At 43.7% G+C, this 23622-nt stretch overlaps 1 protein-coding gene across 12 annotated transcripts in view; it reads right to left on the bottom strand.

The window, feature by feature from the left end:
• Positions 1–23622, bottom strand: part of RAPGEF4 (Rap guanine nucleotide exchange factor 4) — a 467767-nt gene that overhangs the window by 90394 nt on the left and 353751 nt on the right. For all 12 annotated transcript variants that reach the window (XM_056536334.1, XM_056536335.1, XM_056536336.1 and 9 more), the window contains 3 exons: positions 19022–19137; positions 9119–9207; positions 6508–6586 (listed from right to left, as the gene is read on the bottom strand). In XM_056536334.1, the coding sequence (XP_056392309.1) occupies positions 6508–6586; positions 9119–9207; positions 19022–19137 (284 nt within the window). The remainder of the gene's footprint in view (positions 1–6507; positions 6587–9118; positions 9208–19021; positions 19138–23622) is intronic.

Below are 23622 nucleotides of genomic sequence, written 5' to 3'. Positions count from 1 at the left end.
GTCCCTCAACATACGATGGATTCGACAAACGATGGGTCGTTTGGAACGAATTACCATCGTATGTTGAGGGACCACTGTATTATGTTCTGTATTGTTGTTCCATACATGAATACCTAATAAAGGTTTATCCAAAATCCCTACATGTGGACAACCAACACACAAAGCCTCCAGCTATCCTTGTACACCAGTAATAAAAACCACTATGGACAATTAAAATCAATGGACATCTTTCCTTTAAAGGGGCTATCCACCATAAGGTGACTTAAAGGACAACTGTAGTGGAACACTTTTATATATTCCCGTGCCTCAAAAATAAACAAAATAAACTTATACACACCTTCCTACGAGTCCCCGTTGGTCCGGCACAGGCCTCACGGTCCGGCAGTGCTGACCTCATTCCACTTCCTGGGGACGGGGATGCCGCAGAGCCATCAGCGTATCACCGGCCGCAGCGATTTCCCGCCCGGCCTGTGATAGGTTGAGCTAAACTGTCATGTAAGGAGCTCTGGCCGGCTTCTTACATGACAGTGGGCTCAGCCTATCACCTGCCAGACCGTAATGGACATGCTTACCAAGGATCTGTGCTTATGTTGGTGGTAAATGGCAGTGTCCTGTATCCTCCATCATGCTGCTGGGTTGTTCGTGTGAACTGGCTACTTCTTGTTTCTGTGGCCTCCCTCAGACTACAATCCCCAGGATCCTTTGTTTTTAAGTGGGAGGTGACTTATCTTCCTCCCACACATCAGTCACCCCACCCATTGGAGCACAACTAGGCTCCCTTCCATGAGTTTTGTGCTTGAAACTGCAAATTCCTGCAATGATATCCCTCCCACCCAGCGGTCGATCCACCCTTTGAAGCACTGCTCCCTTTCAACACCTGACTAGTGATGTACTGTCTCGGGCCGCACTGCAACCTGGGAAAAGCTGCTAAAAATGAACATTCAGGGCAAAGATCAGCCATCACACACATGTACAGACACTATATTATGAACTACGCTAAATTTACAGCCCCTTTAAAATCCCGGAATACCCCGTTAATGCACTAACATGGTAACAGCAAAGGGTAAAATGAAGCTTTTTTTTCAAAATAAATGAGTCTGTGCCATCTCTTTAACGAAGTATAGCTGGCATTCATTAAAGCTACTTATTGCCGTATTACTTGAAAGCCTCTGCACTTCCAAACAATAACACGCTGAAATGCTGTCAATACAGTCAGCGTTAAAAAAAAATGTGAATTACAAGTTTAATGTTCCTCTTAGTCATGTTCTCGTTCAGTCTCTCCAGCCATATAATTATTTCATATATTTTTACCTAGCTATTATCAAACTCACCGCAGGTTCCCATAATTTTTGGCATTTTCTTTTTTTACATTTACTTACTTTAAATCCAACTAATGATAGCTCTCCGAACAGAGATTAAGGTTTACAAAAATACGGAAAGAAGCAAAATATACACAGATTGTAATTTGCGCTCATTAGACATGATTACATTGTGAGATACGCTGACGACTCTCTGCCTTACAGTGCCACACTTAACACAATGGATGTGAGGGATTATAAAGCTAAAGCTACTCTGTGTTCTTAGGAACTTATATTAATGCAGCGTATTTGTTTACAATGTATCCTCACCAGACTTTAACTTATTATTATAGACATTTAAAGTGTATATATTAAAAATGTGAAATGTAATTAATTTTTGTGTAGTGTTAATCTTTTATATTGGAATTCTTGGCATCTTCCTACATGCTTTTTTTCAGAGCTTAAAGGGGTTATCCAGCAAAAAAAAAAAACATTTTCATACATGCGCCCAGGCTGTCTAATAAAAACCTCTACTTACCTCTTCACAGCCTCCGTTATCACGGCACCAGGCCTCCCCTGCATTCCACTCCACAGCTGCAGACAATATGTCACATGGGCGTTCAGCCAATTACAGGCAGATGGACACCTCTGCGGCCAGTGATTGGCTGATCAGCAATGTATAGTATAAGCTGCTCCCAGAAGTGAAGTGCGACAGAGACCGGGCAGCCCGTTAATGGAGGCTGGTGGGGAGCGCGGGAAGTAAGTAAAGGCTTATTAAATTTTATTTAACAGCCTGAGCACATTTCTGAAAAAAAAAAAAAAAAAGAAAAAAAATAGCTGGATAATGCCTTTAGGGCAGATTTACTAGCTTAACATACTGCATTACATGGGCAGTCTGTTACTTCTACAGGTCTGTATTCCTAGTAGCCAAAATGTGGCACAAAACATTGTGCCATTTGGCTACTAGGATGTTGAAAAAATGCAGTGGACTCATAGTTAAGAGTCTGGCGTATTCATTAGAAGAGCGGCCCCTCTTCTCTGTTACCCTTCGTGCTGTACTCAGTCTTTACCAATCTGACACAGTGCTCTCTGCTGCCTCCTCTGTCCGTTTCAAGAACTGTCCAGAGCAGAAGAGGTTTGCGATGTGGATTTTTTTCTGATTTGGAAAGTTCCCGACATGGAGAACTGCGTCTGACTGGAAAGAACTACACAACTTCCTCTGGAGCATACAGCAGCTGATAAGTATTGGAAGGCTTTTTTTTAACTGGAGGTCATTTACAAATCTGTAAAACCATCTGATACTAGTTTACTTAAATACCTTTTTTTTCTCTCTTCAATATCCTTTAACGTATGACCTGTGGTCTCTCCTGGCCTGTCTGTTAGTATTCTCTATTAAAATAGCAATTCTGAGAAATCTTTTATATAGCTTTAGGCTGCTCTGAGCTGTGCATGGTAAACATTTATGAGGATATGGAACTTGTTGGAATGCTGTAGCCCCTTTAGTCATCTGATCGGCACAGGTGCCAGGAGTTGGATTCCCAACAATCCTATATTGTAGAGCCGCTCACAGCTTCCCCAGACAATATCATCTCATAGCTGTGGGTTCCGAAAGTAAGAGCTCCAGTATTCAAGAACAGCATTGTGAGACAAGCTATTACAATAGGCGGTTGTCCTGTTGGTACAATCTCTGTCTCTAAATCCAAATATCATGCTATCATTCTGTAATGTCACAATTTTATATTATGATATGAAGCAAATAACAAAGCAGGAATGGGGAAATGTCAAACCTGGGAGGGAAAATAATTATACAATGTCAAATTAAAACTAAAGGTCATTAGACCCAGCCCTTCCTAACAGTTGTTTTACAGTTGCGCTCCGGCCAGACTCGCCGGCCGTGAGCGCTTTCTGTCCCCGCTGCCGGCAGGGCTGAGATTCACATCGCGGGACGCGCCCGCATTCGAATCTCAGCCCGTTGTCACTTACGGTCCTGTGTCTCTGTTTCATGTGTCCCCGCAGCTCCAGCACGTGTGCCTCTGCCTTCTAGGGCATGCGTGTGCCAGAGCTCACTTTCTTATAGGTATAAGTATCTGCTCCTCCCTGCCAGATCTTTGGTTGTCTTTGGTTGTCTATGCCTTAGTGAAGTCTTGTTCCCAGAGTCTGTGTATCTGTTCCTAGTTCCGACCTATCCAGTACCCGTGTTCCTGCCCTGTCTTGTTGTCTGTTGTCATGTCCTGTCAACCACGTCTGGTCAGCCACGTCCTGCCAGCCACGTCCTGCCAGTCTCTGCCTGTGCCATGTCACCTCCGAGTTACCTGTGTGGACGAGTCATGCCAGGGGTAGTGACCTGGGTGCCACCTGCCGCAGCAAGACCATCCCGCTTTGCGGCGGGCTCTGGTGAAAACACCTTAGACCCCGCTCCCTGGCCCGGCTCGTCTCCTTCACACAGGCCCAAAGGATCTACCACCTGCTGTGATTCCTAACAAGTTGTATTCTAAAAGTCACACTTTATTCTGTAAAATGGCAATATGTGGGTCAACAAAACATGGGCTTTCACTTTGTATCCAAGACCCCTGATGAAGCCATTTCTACAGTAAAACCTGTTGGGGGGACACTGATCTGGCTGTTGTAAATAAATTTTAAAAAAATAATCAGTTGCTGTATCATATAAGTGGCTGGGGCTCCAGATAACATCATGCTATTAATCAATCGGCATGTGATTTGCAGCAATAAGAGAATGATTATAAGAAAAGAAAATGTATAAATTGTTATAAGAGATGTTCACGTACTGAATGTATTTTTTACAGTCCCGACATTTATGTTTCAAAACTATTTGAATACTTGAATAATTTCTAAATGCAGAAAAATCCCAAGGTTAACACTAAACTGTTAAATCTCATATTGAATCCCAAGTTTACTTTACTTTTTACTTCAGAGTTTTTGTGTTCAAATTATATTTTTTATTGACCTCTACAAAATTGTATGAGACAATCTGAAACACAATTATAAACTGCAACTGTAAAGTAACAATTATATCTATAAATAATTTCATAAGAAATACCAAATGCTAAAATAGTCATTTCCACACACCACAATTATATTGTCAGTGCTGGAGAGCGTCCGGGAATACTCTGTGTGTATTTATGAAATACATGGAAACAGGCGAGATCTGACAATGATATTCATATAGCTGGACACTTCCCCAGAAACACCCAAAACAAGGACTGAAAAAACAGATATCTGAAGGGCTAATGTGTTCTTTTCTAAATGCCCACATAACAATATAATTTGATGTTGTCCTTTTATGAAACACATTTTCTTCAATAAAAGACAAGATCAAACGTCTTAATGATTATTTGTGCTGATAGGTTTGAAGAGTTGTGGAAACTAAAATGTGGTCCTTGAGCATGCCTTATTCTACAGGAAACTCCCAATCTGTGGATGCAAAAGTACAAAGAGATCTGTCAATGAGGCCCCTACTTATATGATTTGTTTAGACTTTCTGAAAGCTACCAGCAGAACTTTTAAGGTACGATATCTAATGTTATTGACACTTCCAGGGTAGGGATCAGTGCAGACTCAAGCTTGCCCCCTGACCACTTTCCTAACTGCTTGGACAATCTGACCTTAATGGCAGCCTGCAACTGGGCTACAGTCCCTTTGCAGGTAAGTAAAGAATAGTCAGATGGAATAAGTCGACAACACATGGGCAAAAGAGTACAAAGTCAGAATCAAAGACACAGTCAGGGTCAACCTAGAGGGTGGTGTAGTACAAAATAAATAGGCAAAAGGCAATGTCAGAGAACAGGCAAAAGGTCAGGTCACTGAAGATCAGATCAGGATAACAGGTCCAGGGAGAATAGGAACGCTAGTGTAGGGAAAATCTTCATCACTGGTACAGGATAGAACAGCTGCAGAGTTTAGATTCACTAAGTATTAGTGCTGGTGCTGCAGCTGATTAGGCTGGTGCTCTCACCTTCTGATTGGCCAGATGACTATGTCACACAGTAATGAACGACCTTGTGATGTGCAGGACCATTGTCCTGACAACAAGGAAAAACACTGAACAATGAATGAAGATGGTGCTGGTGGTGGTAGGGGTATGTTTATGACATTTATGTATATAATTCAACAGGTCTGAAATTTCAATTATTTAATACATCTTTATAGGAATCAAAAGCATTCTTCTATCACACCCAAAATCCCAGCTTCCATTTAGACAGCCACAGAATATACCAAATTAGAATTGTTGCTATCTGAAGTCCTCACTAGAGAGAGCTTTCTGAAGACAGATGTAGACAGACTATATGTTTCCCTAGTGGTGGTCACAGGGAGTCAAATATTATCACTTAAAGGGGTATTCCAATCTGCACATTTATAGCATGCTTAAAGGATAGCCCATAAATGTCCAATAGATGTAGGTCCCACCTATGAGCACAGCGCCTATCTCTTATTAAGGGCTTCTCCTGCTTGTAGCCACAGGAGTTGGTAGGGAAGCCATAAACTTTGGATGGTTGGCTGGTTTATACAACTCCCATAGAGATTAAAAGAGTTGCGTAAACAATGTTGCACCGCTAGATGCACTGCCTCGGCTCTTTTCAGCTACCCGATCACCTCAGGCAATTGCAAGCAGGCCTGATGGACCTTGGTCTCAATATATGTGCAGGTCCCATGGTCTGGGGGATGGCCTTGATCTCAAGATAGATGCTGCCCCAAAGATGCTGAATATTCTGTGGATAATCCCTAAATCTCCCAATGGGAATACCCCTTTACCCAAGTAAACAGGAAAGATGTCTCTAAAATGATATATGGAAAAAATTAATCATGTCTTTGGCAGGCATCCATGCATATAGATACAGTATATAGACATAAAACTGGCAAAAATATAAAGGTGCTCAACTATTTATCTAGCTCTAAACCACCGTCTTTTCATGGGTTGTGCTTGGAATTGCAGCCTCAGAACCATTTAAGAGAATTTCAATAACAGACAGTCAATTGAGTGGTATTAGGTGGCATATACTGTAGTAAAGTCGGCATCCATGGTGTCAACACATCCTCATACAAAACCATGCCCCTCTGAGCTAACTGGTAAAAAGTCACATAAGTCACATATTCACAAAAACTTTTACCAATATGCGCCAGGTGCAGTGTTTCATAATTTCCCCAAATTTGTTATGCTCAACAAACAAGTGGTTGTTTTAGAAAAGGATATTGAGACATCAAGGCCGGGCAGAGCTGAACATTGGGCATGAACACACAATGCATCATAATGAAGTCATCTAAAGCCGAATCTAAAACAAATAATGGACATGATTTAGAGAAATGATTAGCATTACATTGACTTATGTTCACATCAAAGAAGCAAACAATCGGCACAGCTCCCGGACTTCAGCAGGTAGAAGAGGGTAGCTTTGGCATGAGTGTGCAGCTGGGGTTATAGGAAATCACAGCAGGGAAATGCACTATACTGGGGGGCTCAATCTAGGTAAATGCAGAAATCGTACAGTCCTACAAGAATTAAAAAATAGATGGCACTCACCCGTACATCTGTACAAAAATACTTTTTAGTACAGTGCAAAAATGTCATCCATGTGGGCAGACAGGTTCTTACAGCCGGCATGTTCAAATGTAACAATTAATTACCTATCTAAATAACTGTTACATTTGGACATGCCAGCTGTAAGAAGAGGGAATTTTGCACAGATGTATGGGTGAGTGCCATTTATTTTTCTTGTCTTGTTAGACTATAAATTGACTTAGGGTTCCTCACTTCTTCTCCCACCTATATCTACATGTATAAGTGCTTTCAGCTCAAATCTCTAGATAAAGCCAGCACAAACCGGACATTAAATGTGACAAACTATATAGTGGAACATCGCCATTTATGGGTGGATCTGTACGAAATCCAATACATCACTTTAAAGCTGCCACATTGGGGAACAAGATGTCTATAAGTGAAATTAATATCCTAACTGTAGAGATAAAAAATTTGATTTTGTATGATCACAGCGCCATATCGCTCAATATAGTATGTAATACAATCACATGAGGTTGTGTAAAATCACATGTGATATTGTGATCGCAAAACAGAAAACAATGAAAAACACATTGCAAACCACATGTAAAATAATCCTCCCTCATAAGATTATGTTGGACTAGGTATACATCTGCACTAGAAGTTCTATTAGGAACCTCTATTACACATTCCACTCACTAAAAATGCCAGAACAGAACAGTGTAGCATGCAGCATTATTTTTTATGGTACACTGGCAGGAACCATGGCAGAACCCTGGTGGACCCAAACAAATTTAATGTGGTCCACTGGGCAACACAAAAGTGCACAACAGATCCAAAAATGTTTTCATGTTCTACTCCTATGACTGAGCAAGACAATGGAGTTTATTTACTAAGAGTGGAGTGTAGCTTTCTTTGTGGATTTTGATTTCTGAAAGGTATTTTCCCAAGGTATTTACTAAGGTTTCCCTACATTTTGCACTTTTCCCTACGTTTTGCATTTTTTTTTTTACAACTGATCTGTAGGGTTTTTCTCAGCTCAAATCCACCACATTTTCTGTGGAAACCTTAGTTAATTAATATGTTGGGATTTTTCGAAACTGCCTATGACATGACCCTTTTGTCAAGACCACGCCCGTGTTCTCCCGTGACCACGCCCCCTTTCCATGTTTTTCTTGTAAAATGGAGAGTTTAGATTTTTTTGGTCGCAAATTGTGTCGCATGGAACGTGCGACACAATTTGGGCGCGAAACCCGAGAAAAAAGAGTCGGGATCACGTTAGTAAATAAACCCCAATGTGTGAACTTAGCCTTAAACAAAACAAAAACAAAACAAAAACTGCCATTATTCATCAACACTCCAGTGCTCCCCCCCCCCCCCATTGGTATGCGTTTACTTGGCTGCAGCAATAATGTGCCATACACCCACATGACCACTACATCCAATGACTAGCCTCGGCACTAATGCAATGAAGCACAGCCAAGACTACTGAGGCCAGTAAGTGATTGCAGCAGTCATGTGGATGTACATGTCATTGTTGTAGCTAAATAAATAAATAAGCAAAAACCTGGTGGAGACCACTAAAACTTTACACCTAAAATTATTTGCAATACAATGTGCCTTAACCGCATTGTATTTATCACATACGATTCTGCAATGTTTTATTTTTTTTTAGCAAAATAGGAATGGAAAAAAAAAATGTCAAACAGCTGTAAAAGTCCAATTTGTTTTTTAGCTAATGTTAAGGGTTCCCAAATAAAGACATATTTCCATCTCCAGCTAAGCAATGTTCAAAAGCCCCACAGAGGATGAATGGAGCATGTGCATAGTACTTGGGGATACAATTTTCCCTCGTTCTCATGATTGGCGGGGGTCTGAGCAGTTGGGCTCCCAATGATCAGCTTGTTATCCCCTATCCTGTGTATGGGGGAGGAGATAGCTTTTGGAAATTGGATTACCTCTCTGGATAAGTCATGAAAGGGAACATTAAAAAACAAACTCATACATCATGTACAAGTTTGTGGAATAGGAAACCAGAATATACTGTGTAGAATGTGGAATATTCACAATCAGGGCAACCAAGAGATATCATGGCAAATCATGAGATTCTACACCAGTGGTTTTTCGAATTGCGGACATATGGGTGTTGCAAAACTGCAACTACCAGCATGCCCGGACAGCCAACGGCTGTCCGGCCATGCTGGTAGTTGTAGTTTTGCAACCCCCGAAGGTCCACAGTTTGGAGATTACTGTCCTACAGCACACATAAGACTCATCTTTTTATGTTGTCAGTTAACATAATTTTTACCCATCGATTCATTCATGCTAGGCTCCAGTCGCATTGTTTCTAAAAAGTGTTCCAAAATTTTCTCTGGATTCCCGGACATCACCGTGTACCTAAAAAAAAAAACATAAAATGTGAAAATAATGACTATTTGGTGGATGCATCTATAGTTTCTATACAATTATTAGTATCCATCAGAAGAAAGTACTGTACTTCGGAGCGCAGAATCCATTCTATCTGAGCTTGGATGGGGACTTTATGTGGAAAGAAATATATATATATATCTCAGAAACTGATTGGGATTAATGCCAAGCCAGAATTCTCCCCAGAAGGGAAGAAAACCCATCTGCAGACAGCTGTTTCGGGGGGCTTGCCTCTCGTCAGTACAGAGCAGGGTGTTCTGGCTTGGCTGTGGTGAGAGGCCTGTGATGAGCTAAAAGGGGTAAGTATTCTCCTTAAAAAAAGTATTTAACCAGCCAACAATTGAGCAAGTTCTCCCACTTAACCCCTTAAGGACCAGGCCAATTTTCACTGTAGGACCAGAGCGTTTTTTGCACATCTGACCACTGTCACTTTAAGCATTTGGGATGCTTTTACCTTTCATTCTAATTCCGAGAATGTTTTTTCGTGACATATTCTACTTTATGTTAGTGGTAAAATTTTGTCGATACTTGCATCATTTCTTGGTGAAAAATTCCAAAATTTGATGAAAAAATAGAAAATTTTGCATTTTTCTAACTTTGAAGCTCTCTGCTTGTAAGGAAAATAGACATTCCAAATAAATTATATTTTGATTCACAAATACAATATGTCTACTTTATGTTTGCATCATAAAGTTGACATGTTTTTACTTTTGGAAGACATCAGAGGGCTTCAAAGTTCAGCAACAATTTTTTTTAAATTGTTCACAAAATTTTCAAAATCTGAATTTTTCATGGACCAGATCAATACCCCACAAATGACCCCATTATAAAAACTGCACCCCTGAAAATGACATTCAGGAAGTGTGTTAACCCTTTAGGTGTTTCACAGGAATAACAGCAAAATAAAGGATAAAATTCTAAATCTTCATTTTATACACTTGCATGTTCTTGTAGACCCAGTTTTTGAATTTTTACAAGAGGTAAAAGGAGACAAATCCTCTCAAAATGTGTAACCCAATTTCTCTCGAGTAAGGAAATATCTCATATGTGTATGCCAAGTGTTCGGCGGGCGCAGTAGAGGGCTCAGAAGGGAAGGAGCGACAATGGGATTTTGGAGAGTTTTTATGAAATGGTTTTTGGGGGGCATGTCACATTTAGGAAGCCCCTATGGTGCCAGAACAGCAGAAAACCCCCCACATGGCATACCATTTTGGAAACTACACCCCTCAAGGAACGTAACAAGGGGTCCAGTGAGCCTTAACACCCCACAGGTGTTTCATGACTTTTTGTTAAATTCGGATGTGTAAATGAAAAAAAATTTTTTTTCACTAAAGTGCAGTTTTTCCCCAAATTTACCATTTCTATAAAGGGTAATGGGAGAAAATGCCCCCCAAAATTTGTAACCCCATCTCTTCTGAGTATGGAAACACCCCATGTTAGGACGTAAAATGCTCTGCGGGCAAACTACAATGCTCAGAAGAGTCACATTTGGCTTTTTGAAAGCAAATATTGCAGAAATGGTTTATGGGGGGCATGTCGCATTTAGGAAGCCCCTATGGTGCCAGAACAGCAAACAAAACTACATGGCATACTATTTTGGAAACGACACCCCTCAAGGAACGTAACAAGGGGTACAGTGAGCCTTAACACCTCACAGGTATTTCACGACTTTTTGTTAAAGTTGGATGTGTAAATGAAAAAAAAAAAAAATTTTCACTAAAATGTCGTTTCTCCCCCAAATTTTACATTTTTACAAGGGGTAATAGGAGAAACTTAACCCCAAAATTTGTAACCCCATTTCTTCTGAATATGGAAATACCCCATGTGTGGACATCAAGTGCTCTGCTGGCGAACTACAATGCTCAGAAGAGGAGGAGCGCCATTGAGCTTTTGGAATGGGAATTTGTTTGGAATGGAAGTCGGGGGCCATGTGCGTTTACAAAGCCCCCCGTGGTGCCAGAACAGTGGACCCCCCCCCACATGTGACCCCATTTTGGAAACTACACCCCTCACAGAATTTAATAAGGGGTGCAGTGAGTATTTACACCCCACTGGCTTTTGACAGATCTTTGGAACAGTGGGCTGAGCAAATGCAAAATTACATTTTTCATTTTCACGGACCACTGTTCCAGACAACTGTCAGACACCTGTGGGGCATAAATGCTCACTGTACCCCTTATTACATTCTGTGAGGGGTGTAGTTTCCAAAATGGGGTCACATGTGGGAGGGGTCCATTGTTCTGGGACTATGGGGGCTTTGTAAACACACGTGGCCTTCAATTCCGGACAAATTTTCTCTTCAAAATCCCAATGGAGCTCCTTCTCTTCTGAGCATTGTAGTTCACCCTCAGAGCACTGTACATCCACATATGGGGTATGTTCTTACTCAGAAGAAATGGGGTTACAAATTGTGGGGGGCTTTTTTCCTATTTTCCCTTGTGAAAATGAAAAATTTAGGGTAACACCAGCATTTTAGTGAATTTTTTTTTCTTCCCCATCCAACTTTAATGAAAATTTGTCAAACACCTGTAGGGTGTTAAGGCTCACTATACCCCTTGTTACATTCCGTGAGGGGTGTAGTTTCCAAAATGGGGTCACATGTGGGTATTTATTTTTTTGCGTTTATGGCAGAACCGCTGTAAAATCCGCCACCCCTGTGCAAATCACCAATTTAGGCCTCAAATGTACATAGTGCGCTATCACTCCTGAGCCTTGTTGTGCGCCCGCAGAGCATTTACGCCCACATATGGGGTATTTCCGTATTCAGGAGAAATTGCATTACAAATTTTGGGGGTCTTTTTTTCCTTTTACCTCTTGTGAAAATAAAAAGTAAAGGGCAACACCAGCATGTTAGTGTAAAAATTTCTTTTTTTTTTTACACTAACAGGCTGGTGTAGACCCCAACTTTTCCTTTTCATAAGGGGTAAATGGAGAAAATGCCCCCCAAAACTTGTAGTGTAATTTCTCCCGAGTATGGAAATATCCCATATGTGGCCCTAAACTGTTTCCTTGAAATACGACAGGGCTCTAAAGTGAGAGAGCGCCATGCGCATTTGAGGACTAAATTAGGGATTGCATAGGGGTGGACATAGGGGTATTCTACGCCAGTGATCCAGCTGTTGCTAAACTCCCAGCATGCCTGGACAGTCAGTGGCTGTCCGGAAATGCTGGGAGTTGTTGTTTTGCAACAGCTGGGGGCTCCGTTTTGGAAACACTGCTGAACAATATGTTTTTCATTTTTATTGGGGGGACAGTGTAAGGGGTGTATATGTAGTGTTTTACCCTTTATTATGTGTTAGTGTAGTGTAGTGCAGTGTTTTTAGGGTACATTCGTACTGGCGGGTTACAGTGAGCTTACTGCTAGGAGTTTGCGATCCGGCAAAAAATTTGCCGCAGCTCATACTTGAAGCAGGAAACTTACTGTAAACCTGCCTGTGTGAATGTACCCTGTACATTCACATGGGGAGGCAAACCTCCAGCTGTTTCAAAACGACAACTCCCAGCATGCACTGACAGACCGTGCATGCTTGGAGTTGTACTTTTGCAACAGCTGGAGGCACACTGGTTGGAAAACCTTCAGTTAGGTTCTGTTATCTAACTCAATATTTTCCAACCAGTGTGCCTCCAGCTGTTGCAAAACTACAACTCCTAGCATGTACTGATCGTCGAAGTGCATGCTGGGAGATGTAGTTATGCAACAGCTAGAGGTACGCAACTACAACTCCCAGCATGCTGAGACAGCTGTTTACTGTTTGGTCATGCTGGGATTTGCAGTTTTGCAACATCTGGAGGTCTACAGTTTAGAGACCAGTGCACAGCGATTTCCAAACTGTGACCCTCCAGATGTTGCAAAACTACAAATGCCAGCATGCCCAGACAGCAAACAGCTATGTGGGCATGCTGGGAGTTGTAGTTTTGCAAGATCTAGAGGGCCACAGTTCACAGCACAGTGATCTCCAAACTGTGACCCTCCAGCTGTTGCAAAACTACAAATCCCAGCATGACAGCTGTCTGGGCATGCTGGGAGTTGTAGTTTTGCAACATCTGGAGGGAAACAGTGTAGAGACCACTGTATAATGGTCTCAAACTGTAGTCCCCTAGATGTTGCTAAGCAACTTACCGGCTTCGGTCGGATCCAGGGTGCCGTTCTCTTCTGCCGCACGACATGCCGCCCACGCCGATCTCTGACACCGATCGTCGCCCGCAGCTGTCGCCGATGGGTAAGTGGACTTCGACGCCGGCCCTCCGTCGTTTCCCCGTCCTGCCCCGTCTATTGTGGGTGGGCAGAACGGGGAAACGACGGAGGAGGAAACCTGTAATTTTCATCATAGGTACACTTCAACTATGAGAGACATAATGAGACATAATGAAAAAAAAATCCATAAAATCACACTGTCTGATTTTTAAAGAATTTATTTGCTAATTATGGTGGAAGATAAGTATTTGGTCACCTACAAACAAGCAAGATTTCTGGCTCTCACAGACCTGTAACTTCTTCTAGCCGGCTTCAGGGAGGCCCGACTGTGCAGCACAGCCGAGCTCAATAAACTGTCACAGAGCCAGGCGTCGCTGTGACAGTTTTTTCCCGTCACGTACATGTACCTGATGTTGCGGGAAGTCACTGCTAATCATCAGGTACATGTACCTGATTTTGCATAAATGGGTTAAGAGTCTCCTCTGTCATCCACTCGTTACCTGTATTAATGGCACCTGTTTGAACTTGTTATCAGTATAAAAGACACCTGTCCACAACCTCAAACAGTCACACTCCAAACTCCACTATGGCCAAGACCAAAGAGCTGTCGAAGAACCCCAGAAACAAAATTGTAGACCTGCACCAGGCTGGGAAGACTGAATCTGCAATAGGCAAGCAGCTTGGTGTGAAGAAATCAATTGTGGGAGCAATTATTAGAAAATGGAAGACATACAAGACCACTGATAATCTCCTTCGATCTCGGGCTCCATGCAAGATCTCACCCTGTGGTGTCAAAATGATCACAAGAATGGTGAGCAAAAATCCCAGAACCACACGGGGGGACCTAGTGAATGACCTGCAGAGAGCTGGGACCAAAGTAACAAAGGCTACCATCAGTAACACACTACGCCGCCAGGGTCTCAAATTATGCAGTGCCAGACGTGTCCCCCTGCTTAAGCCAGTACATGTCCAGGCCCGTCTGAAGTTTTCTAGAGAGCATTTAGATGATCCAGAAGAGGGGTGGGAGAATGTCATATGGTCAGATGAAACCAAAGTAAAACTTTTTGGTAAAAACTCAACTCGTTGTGTTTGGAGGAGAAAGAATGCTGAGTTGCATCCAAAGAACACCATACCTACTGTGAAGCATGGCGGACGAAACATCATGCTTTGGGGCTTTTTTTCTGCTAAGGGACCAGGACGACTGATCCATGTAAAGGAAAGAATGAATGGGGCTATGTTTCGTGAGATATTTAGTGAAAACCTCCTTCCATCAGCAAGGGCATTGAAGATGAAACATGGCTGGGTCTTTCAGCATGACAATTATCCCAAACACACCGCCCTTTGGCAACGAAGGAGTGGCTTCGTAAGAAGCATTTCGAGGTCCTGGAGTGGCCTAGCCAGTCTTCAGCTCTCAACGCCATAGAAAACCTTTGGAGGGAGTTGAAAGACTGTGTTGCCCAGCGACAGCCCCAAAACATCACTGCTCTAGAGGAGATCTGCATGGAGGAATGGGCCAAAATACCAGCAATAGTGTGTGAAAACCTTGTGAAGACAACAGAGGGTCTATAACAAAGTATTGAGATGAACTTTTGTTATTGACCAAATACTTATTTTCCACCATAATGTGCAAATAAATTCTTTAAAAATCAGACAATGTGATTTTATGGATTTTTTCTTCTCATTAGGTCTCTCATAGTTGAGGTATACCTATGATGAAAATTACAGGCCTCTCTCTTCTTTTTAAGTGGGAGAATTTGCACAATTGGTGGCTGACTAAATACTTTTTTGCCCCACTGTTTATATGTGAGTTTTTTTAATAATCTATCTTGCAAAAATGCCAAAATGGAAACAAGAGCTGTACGAAGAGTAGATTATAGGTCTAGTGTCGGATGTTCTCAATGCATACTTTTCACTATAGTTTCCCAACCACAGAACCAGGACCTTCATCTGGCTTTTAGGCCATCAGTGATACCAGGTATGACATAAGATTATTAAAACATGACACTAACATCTTAGTCATATGTGTTAGGCTGGGTTCACACTACGTTTTGGCTTTATGGGGACCGGATCAGGTCCGCATCTCATTCATTTTAATGAGCCAGATAATGTCTCCGGTTGGCTCATTTTTGCCGCGTATCTGGTTTTCCCATCTCCCAGCTGGATCCGGTCCCCGTATGTAATAAACGTAGTGTGAACCCAGCTTAAGAAAGTGTAATTAAGTAGGTGAACACAGCATCAAATTTGCAGCAGGTACGCTACGTGTGTATATATACACTATACTCACTTTACAGATGTGTATAGTGTAAGAAGTTCTCTCATTGTGGGCACTGGGCAGGCACAATTCTTGCAACATTATGACCATTGATTGTGAAATCTAGACCTGCTATTTGCACATTTTTCAGCAGATTACAAGTAGTCAGTATTTTTATCATGGCAGAGCAGATAAAGATTAGCGTGCCATTGGCACGCCACCCTGACCCCAGCACCAACTTTGCCATCTTCGGGTTTATATACTTATCTATATGCCAGTGATTCCCAACCAGTGAGCTGCAAGCGACTTCTGGATGTGCCATGGCAGTCCGGTTGGGAAGATGGCGAATGGACACCCTGGGACCCTTGATATCCTAGTTATGAGGTTTCGAGGGTCCACAGCGTCTAGTGACCCTGCCTCTAGTTTCCAGGGTCCCCAGCCTCTAGTGATACTGACCATTAACCCCTTAAGGACAAAGCCCATTTTGACCTTAAGGACCAGGCCAATTTTATTTTAGCGTTTACGTTTTTTCCTCCTCGCCTTCTAAAATCCATAACTCTTTTGTATTTACATCTACAGACCCATATAAGGGCTTGTTTTTTGTGTGACCAATTGTACTTTGTAATGAAACCTCTCATTTTACCAAAAAATGTATGGCGAATCCAAAGATTTCTTTTTTTTTAGGGAGGAAATTTTTATGAAAACCACAATTTTGCTTGTTTTGGAGGGTTTCTTTGTACATTTTATAGTAAAAATGACATTTGTTCTTTACTCTGTGGGTCAAAATGATTAAAATGATACCAATGGCTAGATACTTTTCTATTTTTGTACCACTTAAAAAAATCTTACAATTTTTGTAAAAATTTTTCATATATGGGGCAGTTTGAGGGCTTCTTTTTTTGTGCCGCCATCTGTACTTTTTATTGATACCACGTTTGCATATATAAAACTTTTAGATCACTTTTTATAAAAAAAAAATTGGAATAAAATTTGACAAAAAAGCAGAATTTTGGGACTTTTTTTTATTTTTTACGTTTACTCCATTCATTGTACGGGATCATTATTTTGATTATATTTTGATAGTTCAGACATTTACGCATGCGGCGATACCAAATATGTTTATAAAATTTTTTTTAGCTTTTTGGGGGTAAAATTGGAAAAGGGACAATTTTCATTTTTATTGGGGAAGGGGATTTTTCTTTATTTTTACACTTTTTATGTCCCCATAGGGGACTATCAATTGCAATCAGCAGAAGATCGTCGATCTTCTGCTCTGGTCTGCTCAATCTCAGACCAGAGCAGAAGACCCGAGGAGACGGCCAAAGGAAGGTGCGGGGTCCTCCGGCTGCCATTACAGATGATTGGATCCCTGTGGCAGCGCTCCAGGTGATCCGACCATCTATTTTAACATGTGCATTGCCGCAGATGTCGTGATCTGTATTGATCATGGCATCTGAGGGGCTAATGGCGGACATCCACGCGATCGCGCTGATAGCAGCTGGGACCTGCAGTGTATGATGCGATCATGGCTCCGATTCTCGCGGTCATACACAGGACATAAATGTACGTCCTGGTGCGCTAAGTACATCAGCACCAGGACATACATTTACGTCCGTGGTCGTTAAGGGGTTAAAGGCAGGGATTTTCACTTCTTCAGCGACAGACATCATAAAGTCATTAAGCACATCCTTTTTTTTTATTTTAAGGGATCGTGATAGGATATACCGTATATACTCGAATATAAGCCGAGTTTTTCAGCACGATTTTTCGTGCTGAAAACACCCCCCTCGGCTTATACTCGAGTGAACTCCCCCACCCGCAGTGGTCTTCAACCTGCGGACTTCCAGAGGTTTCAAAACTACAACTCCCAGCAAGCCAGGGCAGCCATCGGCTGTCCGGGCTTGCTGGGAGTTGTAGTTTTGAAACCTCCGGAGGTCCGCAGGTTGAAGACCACTGCGGCCTTCAACATCATCCAGCCCCCTCTCACCCCCTTTAGTTCTGAGTACTCACCTCCGCTCGGCGCTGGTCCGGTCCTGCAGGGCTGTCCGGTAAGGAGGTGGTCCGGTGAGGAGGTGGTCCGGGCTGCTATCTTCACCGGGGAGGCCTCTTCTAAGCGCTTCGGGCCCGGCCTCAGAATAGTCACGTTGCCTTGACAACGACGCAGATGCGTCGTTGTCAAGGCAACGGCTCTATTCCGGGCCGGAAGCGCGGAGAAGAGGCGCCCCCGGTGAAGATAGCAGCCCGGACCACCTCCTCACCGGACCACCTCCTTACCGGACAGCCCTGCAGGACCGGACCAGCGCCGAGCGGAGGTGAGTACTCAGAACTAAAGGGGGTGAGAGGGGGCTGGATGATGTTGAAGGCCGCAGTGGTCTTCAACCTGCGGACCTCCGGAGGTTTCAAAACTACAACTCCCAGCAAGCCCGGACAGCCGATGGCTGCCCGGGCTTGCTGGGAGTTGTAGTTTTGAAACCTCTGGAGGTCCGCATGTTGAAGGCCGCAGTGGTCTTCAACCTGCGGACCTCCGGAGGTTTCAAAACTACAACTCCCAGCAAGCCCGGACAGCCGATGAAGGGGGGGGGTGTGGGATGATTACAAGGGGATGATGAAGGGGGGATGTGTGGGATGATAAGGGGATGTGTGGGATGATGACAAGGGGATGATGAAGGGGGGATGTGTGGGATGATAAGGGGATGTGTGGGATGATGACAAGGGGATGATGAAGGGGGGATGTGTGGGATGATGACAAGGGGATGATGAAGGGGGGATGTGTGGGATAAGGGGATGTGTGGGATGATGACAAGGGGATGATGAAGGGGGGATGTGTGGGATAAGGGGATGTGTGGGATGATGACAAGGGGATGATGAAGGGGGGATGTGTGGGATGATGACAAGGGGATGATGAAGGGGGGATGTGTGGGATGATAAGGGGATGTGTGGGATGATGACAAGGGGATGATGAAGGGGGGATGTGTGGGATGATAAGGGGATGTGTGGGATGATGACAAGGGGATGATGAAGGGGGGATGTGTGGGATGATGACAAGGGGATGATGAGGATGTTAATGACGGGTCTGGATGATGACAGGGGGGGATGAGGTATTTCCCACCCTAGGCTTATACTCGAGTCAATAACTTTTCCTGGGATTTTGGGTTGAAATTAGGGGTCTCGGCTTATACTCGGGTCGGCTTATACTCGAGTATATACGGTAGTAGCAGTCTGTAAAATCTCCAAATTTTAATTTCAAGAGATCCCTGAGCAACAGACACCCTATACACCCTATAAATGAACAATTTAGAGTACACAGTATATACAGTATACAGCGGTATAGAACGTACTTATATGGTGACTGCGTGTTTACTTGAGCTGACGGTTGTTGGCCAGATGGGATCTTCTCCAACACCAAGACATCCTGATCATGTTCCTTTAACCTCACAGTATTTGCTTCAACGTCCTGGGGGGAAAAAAAAAAAATAAAAGTCACCACAGATTTTTTTTTTTCTATAAATGTTCTTTATTTAGACAAAATAATTAGTACCAAAATGTTTTTTTTTTTGTTGTTGTTTTTTTATAGATATATGTCTCCATCAATAGAGTTCCCTATACACTAAATCAATGTGCTGGAATCGTAGTTAGATTTTTTTTTTTTTTTTTTTTACTCAGGGAAAGTAACAGCTATGGTAGAATGCAGGGATCTTACACTCTCAAACAAAATTTTGTGGCCCGCACCAGGGATCTGGAATTTGTATTGTCCGACGCCCGGGACATGCACTTCCGGGCAGGGGATTTCTTCAGGCATTTAGCCGTGCTTGCCCTAAATGCCGGAGGTGCGTGCGGTGAGTGACGTCATCAAAAGTGCCGCAATGCCAATGTCCTGCGCAGCACGTGCAATGACGTCACTTATAGCACGCACCTCCACCAGGAAGTCCCTGCAGGCAGATGTAAGTAGTGCTGTCCAGGTGGGAAATCTGTGCTACAGCTACCTAATGTGGGGAATCTGTGCTACGGCTACCTAATGTGGGGAATCTGTGCTAAGGCTACCTAATGTGGGGAATCTGTGCTACGGCTACCTAATGTGGGCAAACTGTGCTACGGCTACCTAATGTGGGTAATCTGTGCTAAGGCTACCTAATGTGGGGAAACTGTGCTGCGCTACCTAATGTGTGGAAACTGTGCTGCACTACCTAATGTGGGGAATCTATGCTGAGGCTACCTAATGTGGGGAATCTGTGCTAAGGCTACCTAATGTGGGGAATCTGTGCTAAGGCTACCTAATGTGGGGAATCTATGCTAAGGCTACCTAATGTGGGGAATCTGTGCTAAGGCTACCTAATGTGGGGAAACTGTGCTGCGCTACCTAATGTGGGGAAACTGTTCTGCGCTACCTAATGTGGGGAAACTGGGCTGCGCTACCTAATGTGGGGAAACTGTGCTACGGCTACCTAATGTGGGCAATCTGTGCTAAGGCTACCTAATGTGGGGAATCTGTGCTACGGCTACCTAATGTGGGGAAACTGTGCTACGGCTACCTAATGTGGGGAATCTGTGCTAAGGCTACATAATGTGGGGAATCTGTGCTAAGGCTACCTAATGTGAGGAATCTGTGCTACCGCTACCTAATGTGGGGAAACTGTGCTACGGCTACCTAATGTGGGGAAACTGTGCTACGGCTACCTAATGTGGGGAAACTGTGCTGCGCTACCTAATGTGGGGAAACTGTGCTGCACTACCTAAGGTTGGGAAACTGTGCTGCGCTACCTAATGTGGGGAAACTGTGCTGCGCTACCTAATGTGGGGAAACTGTGCTGCACTACCTAATGTGGGGAATCTATGCTAAGGCTACCTAATGTGGGGAATCTGTGCTAAGGCTACCTAATGTGGGGAATCTGTGCTAAGGCTACCTAATGTGGGGAATCTATGCTAAGGCTACCTAATGTGGGGAATCTGTGCTGCGGCTACCTAATGTGGGGAATCTGTGCTGCGGCTACCTAATGTGGGGAAACTGTGCTGCGCTACCTAATGTGGGGAAACTGTGCTGTGCTACTTAATGTGGGGAAACTGTGCTGCGCTACCTAATGTGGGGAAACGGTGCTACGGCTACCTAATGTGGGGAACCTGTGCTACGGCTACCTAATGTGGGGAAACTATGCTACCTAATATGTGGAAACTGCAACTTCCTGCTGCCTACCTAATGCTCCCCCCCCCCCAGCAGTAGCGCCCCCTTCATCCGTCAGCTCATGCTATTACCACAGGGGTGTAGGGGGAATAGGGGGGGGGGTGTTGCCGGTGGATGATGGGGGTGCTACTGCTGATGGGGGGTGTTGCTGGTGGATGATGAGGGGCGCATGATGGGGGCATTATATGTGAGGGGCGCATGATGGGGGCATTATATGTGAGGGGCGCTGGCAGCCCAGCCTCACCCAGCCACTACCACCAGTTGTGTCCCAGATAATTTGAGTTTGAGACCCCTGGTAGAGTGGCTTTTTGGTACCCACTTGGCATTGGTACACATACCCTTAGATCACCCCTATCAGCAATTGTGCCTCTATACCATTTACACTGGTGAAGGGCAAGTTTTACATGTTTCTGTCTATTTAGAAGATAAAGGTCTCTCTAGTTATATATAATATTTGCTTCCATATGCTCCATTTCAGCATCCACTAAATATCCAATTTGTCTTACCAGTCCAGACTTGTATCCCACATATGTAAATGGCGCAACCTAATGATTTTTATAATAACCTTCCCAGTGTTAAAGGGAATCTATTAGCTGCATTTAACGTTCCAAACTGCTGACACTGTTAAATAGCTGGTAGGACAGGGAGACACATGGTACCTATCATATATCTGTCTGTGCTTCCATAAAGTAAAAAAATGATTTTATTTTTCGGTGCACAGTGTCAAAGAGGAGTTCCTAAGCCCTTGAAGTTCTAAGCGCTGGAACGCCACCCTGCTCCCCCTCCCATTTCTGTCTCTGCTTGATTAACCGTCAGATGGAAGCCAAGCTCTGTTTCCAAATCTCATTTCTGTCAGGATCCGGGTACTGAGAGGATACTGGTGGTGGATCCTCTGTGTCAGTGGGGTGATGACGTGGGCCGTACCAGGGGAACGGAATCTAAGGGGTTACTGGTATTCACCAGAGCCCGCCGCAAAGCGGGATGGACTTGCTGCGGCAGGTAACCCCCAGGTCGTTCCACCCGATAGCGACTCAACCCCGACTCACTGCTGAGATAGGCGCGGTACAAGGGATTAGGCAAGAGCAAGGTCGGACATAGCAGAAGGTCAGGGCAGGCAGCAAGGATCGTAGTCAGGGGCAACGGCAGGAGGTCTGGAACACTGGCTTGGGACATACAAGGAACGCTTTCACTGGCACAATGGCAACAAGATCCGGCAAGGAAGGGAAGGGGAAGTGAGGTAATATAGACCAGTGCACAGGTGAAGTTACTAATTTGGGCCAGGCGCCAATCAGCGGAGCACTGGCCCTTTAAATCGCAGAGAGCCGGTGCGCGCGCGCCCTAGGGAGCGGGGCCGCGCGCGCCAGGACTGGACAGATGGAGGACAGGTCTGGTAAGCAGGCTGGGATGCGAACCGCGAGCGGGCGCGTCCCGCATCGCGGGTCGCATTCCTGCTAGAGACACTATCGCAGCGCTCCCGGTCAGCGGGTCTGACCGGGGCGCTGCGAGCGCTCCGGGGAGTGACAGTGTGAGATTAGAAAACACGGCTCGGCTTTCAGCTGACTGTCAATCAAGCAGAGACAGAAATGGGAGGAGGAGCGAAGTGTTGTTTTATCCCTCAGTACTTTAAGGGCTTGAGAATGCCTTTTAAAAGGCACCATGTGTGTCCTTGCATCAACAGCTATCTAACAGTGTCAGCAAATGTGAGGTAATGTGAATTGCAGCTGACATATTCCCTATAAGCACATTCATTTATGTACATGTATGCTATCAACAAAGAGAAGACCTCCTACTTTACTTTTGGTCTTCATGTCCATTCCATTTACTGTATGTCACCCAGTAGATAACTGAACCAGAAAAAGCATGTACTAGTGAGTGGATGCTGTTTTTGTAGCCTACGCTATAAAATAAATTGCCTGTTTAAATATTTAAGTTGCCTTTGGTCTTCTTTAGGGGGAAATCCAAAGAAAACTTAAATGGACACTGTCAGATACAAAAAACTTTTGATATAGTGTAAAGCATGCAACCAATAGGTTTTGAAATTGCTTTCATTAGAAATTTTTCAGTATTTCATACTGAAAAATCCAGTCAAACATCTGCCCCCCCTCCCCCCTGCCTGCTTGGACACATACTAGTCCCACTGTGTCCATGCGTCATCACCTATGTCATGGACACACTTCCTTGATTGACAGCTGTGAGCACAGGGCTCACAGCTGGAGGAAAAATCCTCCCACTGTCAGCTTGTGTCCCGCTACTGTCAGTGAGGACAAGCTGGGAGTTGTAGTTTTGCTAATGCTAGGGGAGATGTGAGCAGACAGCATACTGAGGGAGGGGGCGGAGACCTGCACAGTGAGGCCACGCCCCCTCCCTTGGAAAGGAATTCAGACTAGTGAGATAAATTAAAAGTGTAATAAAATAAATAAATAAAGGTGCTAGACACATAAAAATTAGATGTACATGGTCAGGATTGGGTACTGAGTGATATATTTTTTTTTTTAAATGTTGCTGGATCTGACGGGTACGCTTTAAGCCTGATACATCCAAAGGTTCACTATATAAAGTTATAGTTTTAGAAGTAATACTTATTCACTAAGGCATAACTGCTCCTATAGAGGATAGGGAAGAATTTTAGGCAAAGAATGTAATACCAATACTCATGAATTGTATTTCATTATTTCGGATTTTAATGTCAGTATTGTAAATATACTGCATTCCGCTTTTTACAGAAGGTGGCATTCACACACTTAGTATTAGAACGGCAATGCT

The sequence above is a fragment of the Hyla sarda genome, chromosome 8 (assembly GCF_029499605.1).
Source record: "Hyla sarda isolate aHylSar1 chromosome 8, aHylSar1.hap1, whole genome shotgun sequence".
NCBI classification, from domain to species: Eukaryota; Metazoa; Chordata; class Amphibia; order Anura; family Hylidae; genus Hyla; species Hyla sarda.
This window is presented reverse-complemented; position numbering and strand designations above follow the sequence as displayed.